Here is a 6,000-nt window from a genome sequence, read left to right as displayed (position 1 = left end):
CAGAAGTGTCGGAGCGAATGACGGGCCCGAAACAAATGTTTGTTTTGAAAGTGCGCCGTTAGCGGGTTTGCAGGCAGCGGCCGCTATCAGGGCGGGTGGGAGGTAGGAGGAGGAGGGTTTGTTTCAGGGCCCGTCATTCGCCCCGACCCTTCCTCATCCAGCTCCTAGTATATTTCCCTCGCAATACAACCATCACTGCCGACACAAAACATTGCGTTCCTTTTCTCCAGAGATGCTGCCTGACCCACCCGCGGAGTTACTCGTTTTTTGTGTCTATCTTTGGTACAAACCAGTATCTGGTTGCCAAGCTGGGCAAAATGACTCGGTGTTTAGGTTGCTTTGAGTGGTCAGTGGCATCCGGGCAACCGTTAATTTCGAACCCTGTTAAGTATTGTGTGCATTCTGGTCACCAAACAGGAATGATTGCAATGTGGAGGAGAGTCCTGGATAGAAATAGTTTGTTTTCGCTGGAGCAGAGGTACAGCAACTTAACAAAGGTATATAAAACAGCCAAAAAGCACACCACTGCCTTAGCTTCATCAGGAGACTGAGAAAATTCATGTCTCCAACATCTCATAAACTACTACAAATGTACCATAGAAAGCAGCATTGCAGTTTGCTATGGAAACAGCTCAGCCCAAGATTGCAAGAAATTAGAGTTTAGATGTAGCCCAGTCCATCAGACCAGACATCCCACTCCAACACTTCACGCAGCCTCAAGAAAGCAGACTTCTACCCCACCCTGGTCATTCCCCCTTCTCCCCTCAGGCAGTGAAATACAAAAGTTGAAAGCATTTACCACCACACTGTGGAACAGCTTTGTCCCTTCATACTCTAGTCTTCCATAAGCTAGCGTATACTACTGTTTTTCTAACCTACCCCCTTGCAGACATTGGAGATTTTCTTCTAACTATCTTGCACTATGGTATTTTATCTCCGCACTGTTGTACTATGTTTGGCTTGATTGCATTCATGTTTAATATCTGTGTTGATTGAATGTATTAAGTAAACAAAAGCTTTTTAATGTACATGTGACAGTAAATGGAACCCAACCCAAAATATCACCAACCTATGGCCTCCAGAGATGCTGCCTGGTCTGTTACTACAGCACCTTGCTCTAGTTTGCTATTGGTCACCGAGTTATAGTAGGCTAAACATGGGAGTTAAACAACTCTGCTCTTAGATCCCATGTATAGGGTGATTTCACCAAAGGTCAAATGAGCATAGATCCCCCCTCACGTGACCGAAAAATTTAACTGGAGGACATATGTCACTTCCCGTACATGTTAGTGAATGGGGAAACACGCACTTTCACACCCGTTAAAAACATGGAAAACGGCCGATATTTGAGCTGAAATTTTCTGTGCTAGTCGGGGTAACCGTGAAGCACAGCGACCTAAATTTTCAGGCAAAAAAAAAGATAGAAAGGTAATTACAAGAGGGAACTGAAGGTGGAAAAACAGCGGAAGTGCTTAGCAGACATTTGCCGTGGAGATTTAAAGATCCAAAATATCGGGAATTATAGCGTTTGCTCGCTGAATTTCATTAAAAGGCATTATTGACTTACTTTTGATGAAATTCAGCGAGCAAACGCGATAATTCCCGATATTTTGGACCTTTAAATCTCCACGGCAAATGTCCACTGTTCACTTCCGCTGGATTGGCACCTTCAGCTCCCTCTTTAATTTACCTTAATTTCTATCTTTTTTTTGGGACTGTAAATCTAGGTAGCTGTGCCTCACGGTCACCCCGACTGGCACAGTAAATTGCAGCTCAAAAACTGGCCGTTTTCGATGTTTTTAACGGGTGAGAAAGTGCGTGTTTTCCCATTCACTAACATGTACCGGATGTATAGCATGTACTCCCGTTGAGATTTTCGGTCACGTGGGTGCGGATCTACGCTCCAGTGACCTTTCGTGAAATCACCCTATTCAAGCATATTAACTCAAGTCACTCGTAATTGTCCTTGCCTCACTGCAGCATCTTAGTTTAGGATTGCTTATTTAAATAGCAATTCAAAACACAGTATGAGCCATAGGGCAAGAACAGCAGAATTTTACACCATACCAACCAGGAACTGAAATGACCCTCCAGTTCCTTCAGAACAGACTGCAGTGCTTCATCAACTGTATAGCTATGGGCATTCGATATATTCCATGGCAAGACAGTCACAAAATTGCTGCAGTTCAAGAAACTTCAACTCTCCTTCCAAAGGGATCACCATATAGGATGTTTTTTTTTTTTTTTTTTAATGCATTTTATTGAAAACTTCACCCAAAGTAGACAGTCAGACAACCCATCCATATTCAATTTCACTCCAAAAATAAAAGTTATACAAGCAATTAGCTCTTCCTGCATTTAAACATTACATTAGGGCCTCTTACACTAGAGAATATCTCCAGCTTGCTCAGTTTCACAGAAGACTTTGCTTCCCAATACCAAAGCACAGGGAACTATTACTGTTAAGTGTTATTTTAAAATGACCCCTCACCCCATATATGGAGATAAAAAGTTTTCTAATCACATTTCAGAAGTCCAGTGTCTTTCCTGCCAGATCCTCCAAAATTTCTACAGCTGATTAAACAGAGATGGAACCCTGAGATAATGAACTAAAAAATAAAAATGGCATTTGATCCTCAAACAGTCTTCTGCTGTCCCTTCTTGCCAATTAGAGATTTGTGGATGTGTGGAATTACACCTGGAAAAGAAACAAGTGAATGAGGCACCACAGCACCAAACAAATATAGCATTAGTCATACTGCACAAAAACAGGCCGAATGCCGAATTCATTCTTGCTGATCTATGCCAGTCCCATTTGCCCACATCTGACCCATATCCCTTCAAACTTTTCATGTGCACATAAATGTCAAAAGTATACAGTGCAACTGGAGTACTATTGCTACAAGTTTATGTCAATGCTTCTAGAGCAGTAAACTGAGCCACATTGAATTGTCTTGCAGCCACACTAATGTTGCATCAATTGCCTATCACATTCTCCTACTGAAAGGCCGACTGACTTTTCCACTAAGCCAACATGGGGACATGCAGATCAGTTTTTTTTTGCCCAAATACAATACAAGTGGTCCCCAAATTAGGTTAACAACGACATTTATATCAGGACAATTTGCACTGAACAGTAAAATCAGCTTAATTTCTAGTGCAAACAGTATGTAGCTAGGACTCGTACTGCAATGAGGTACTTACCACCCCCTGCAATGGTGGCCTTGATTAAAGAGTCCAACTCCTCATCTCCTCTGATTGCAAGCTGCAAGTGGCGAGGGGTGATGCGCTTCACCTTCAAGTCTTTGGATGCATTTCCTGCAAGCTCCAGCACCTGGGGAGATAGATAAATTAAACAGGCATAAAAGTACCAATCTCCAAACTCCATCCAGTCAAACTAGAAATTGTGCTGAAGAGCCTGATGTAACGGTGCCCAAAATACAAGGCAAATGCTAGAGGAACTCAGCAGGTCAGACAGAATCTGGGGAGGAAATGAACACAATATTTTGGGTCAGGATCCTTCAGCCTGATTCGACCGAGGGGTGGGGGTCCATTACGGTGGGCCAAGTACTTCACAGAAAATGGAGCTTGTGAAATTGTAAATGAGAGGGAATTCCTCATCTCTTTGCAGACTATCCCATGAACCCTCACAGTCCCTCCCTTTAATCAAGAGGTCTCACCAAGATGACATTGGTATCTGTATCTGGTCAGAATTCCTGCATTTAAAATCGTATATCAGCATCTAATCCATAGTGTGATGAAATAGGGGCAAGAAAATTCAGTTGGTGGAATCTTGTGCAAAACAGTGCTAGAGGAACTCGGCTGGTCAGGCAGCATCTGAAGGAATGGACAGGTGACATTTGGAGCCAGGACCCTTCGACAGGATATTGCATGGAAACAGGTCCTTCAGTCCACCAGACCCGTAGCCAACATCAATTGCCTATTCACACTAGTTCTGTTATCCCACTTTCATATCCACACCGACAATTTAAAGGCCAATTAATCTACAAACCCACATGGTCATAGGGAGATTGTGCAAACTCTACACAGATAACACCAGAGATCAGGATCAAACCTGGGTCTCTGTCACCAGGCCCCAACATTCAATAGGATTGAGGTTGCAAGTATTTAATCTTTTCCCTCATCAATTAACAACCCTGGGGGAACAGATCACCCCCTCCCTCCAGGGCAACCTCCACCCACCCCCCCCATCCCCAGGGCGGGACGACCTTCCACACACCACACAGACTCCTCCACGATGCTGGACGCTCCCTCATCCCTGCAGCATTTGCACCTCAGGTCAGATACAGCTGATGCCCCGCACCGTCCCCGTCTCCTCATGAGCAGGTCACTCAGCCACTCCGTGCTCTCCATTTCACTTAAACGTCCTTTACTCTGATCTCTCCTCACGGTGAATAGAGACCTCCCCCGCCCCGGTCAGACCTGGCCGTTGCCCGTCGCCGCCCCCCCGTCCCTACAAGAGCCGGACTCACCTCGGCGGTCAGGTACTCGAGGATGGCCGCGCTGTAAACGGCCGCCGTCGCTCCCACCCGCCCGTGACTCGTCGTCCTCGACTTCAGGTGCCGGTGGATCCGACCGACCGGAAACTGGGGCGGGTAGAAAGAGAGCGAGCGTGAACCAAGAGATTTATCCGTCGCTAACTCCGCCCCTGCCGCCCGCGCGTGTGGACGGAAAGGACGCGCGCCAGGCTTCTCCTCCGCCGATGAATAGTTTGGTGGGCGGCGCCCGCCCGCCCGCTCAACTCACTGCCATTCCGCCCGCCCGCTCGCCCGCCCCGGTGACGGAGTGAGCGCCGCGCGGCGCCTGCCACTCACCTGCAGCCCGGCTCGCTGCGAGCGGGAAACCGCTTTAGTTTTCGCCTTGCCCGAATCTTTACCCGCTTTTCCGCCAGCCTGCCGAAGCAATAAAGGAGAAAAAAAAAACCCGTCGGTTATTAAAGATAGGATGAACACACAGAAGCGCGGAGAGGTGTTTTTTTAAGTCTCCATTCTCTCGGTCAGAGGGAGACACGGCCCACGACCCAGCGCGCTCACCATTGCCGCGTGTCAGGCCGCGCTCCGCCGGTTTATTTTCAAACGCTCTGCGCTCCCGCCTCTGCGCCGCCCGCCCTATTTATACCCAGCCCCGAGCGGGGCGGGGCGCATATGACGCGCGAAGATGTGGCGTACTACGTCACGACGCGGGCCCAGCGCACGTGGCGATGCGCGCCAAGATCTCTTCTCCCTGGGCCTACAGAGTGTGCGCGTGTAAATGTAAAGAATCTGCTGCAGCAAATTTAATGCAATCGGCGCTTTACCAACAAAATTGCATTACCCACCCCCAGATCATTGCGTGCATCGGATTGCAAATATGCGAATTGAATGGGAACGTTAACGGGGCGAAGAATACTGTGAAAATAGGAGAGAACGCGAAAATAATTTTGCAAAAGCAGTCAAAATGTAGAACTTCTTGTCCAATTTGCAAATTATTGTTTTGCAAGCAATATCTGTTCAAAGACAAGACCATAAAACACGCTGCCAATCTTGGGGAGACTTTTCCCTTGGAAATCTTCCAGTGGCAAGAAAATAAAAGAACATTTAATTTCAGGGCTGCCAACATTGAGTGAGGGTTGAGAGCAAAGATACTAGAGGAGTGTGTCTGGTTGAGAGTGATAAATTGTGAAGGAGCGTAGCGACCGAGGGGGGAAGGGTGTGGGAGGGGGGGAGCTTTCGCATTTTTCAGCGTGAAATTGTGCAATCTGGTGCTTACTGTGGCAAGTTTTTTAACTTACACTTGAATGCAACATTTATGCTTTAAATTGGATTAGGTATGAATAAGGTTAGGCTAAATTACATTCCACGGTAGAGCCAGGCTCTCATCAACAGGTGCAGCACGTGAATGACTATATTCATGTATGGAAATCAGATTGTAATTCATGCTGTTATGCATATATATAGAGAAAAAATTGAGAAACAAGGCAACCTTACCCTTTGACTATAA

At 46.5% G+C, this 6,000-nt stretch overlaps 1 protein-coding gene across 1 annotated transcript; it reads right to left on the bottom strand.

Moving 5' to 3' along the window:
• Positions 1-2,232: 2,232 nt before the first annotated feature.
• Positions 2,233-5,197, bottom strand: LOC129700522 (histone H2A.Z). The gene is made up of 5 exons (XM_055641102.1): positions 5,055-5,197; positions 4,836-4,913; positions 4,494-4,607; positions 3,205-3,334; positions 2,233-2,698 (listed from the first exon to the last, which is right to left on the bottom strand). Exons 1-5 carry the CDS (start codon positions 5,055-5,057, stop codon positions 2,637-2,639), a joined length of 387 nt encoding a protein of 128 aa, XP_055497077.1. The 5' UTR covers positions 5,058-5,197; the 3' UTR covers positions 2,233-2,636.
• Positions 5,198-6,000: the final 803 nt, after the last annotated feature.

Source organism: Leucoraja erinacea, chromosome 1 (genome assembly GCF_028641065.1).
Source record: "Leucoraja erinacea ecotype New England chromosome 1, Leri_hhj_1, whole genome shotgun sequence".
NCBI classification, from domain to species: domain Eukaryota; kingdom Metazoa; phylum Chordata; class Chondrichthyes; order Rajiformes; family Rajidae; genus Leucoraja; species Leucoraja erinaceus.
This window is presented reverse-complemented; position numbering and strand designations above follow the sequence as displayed.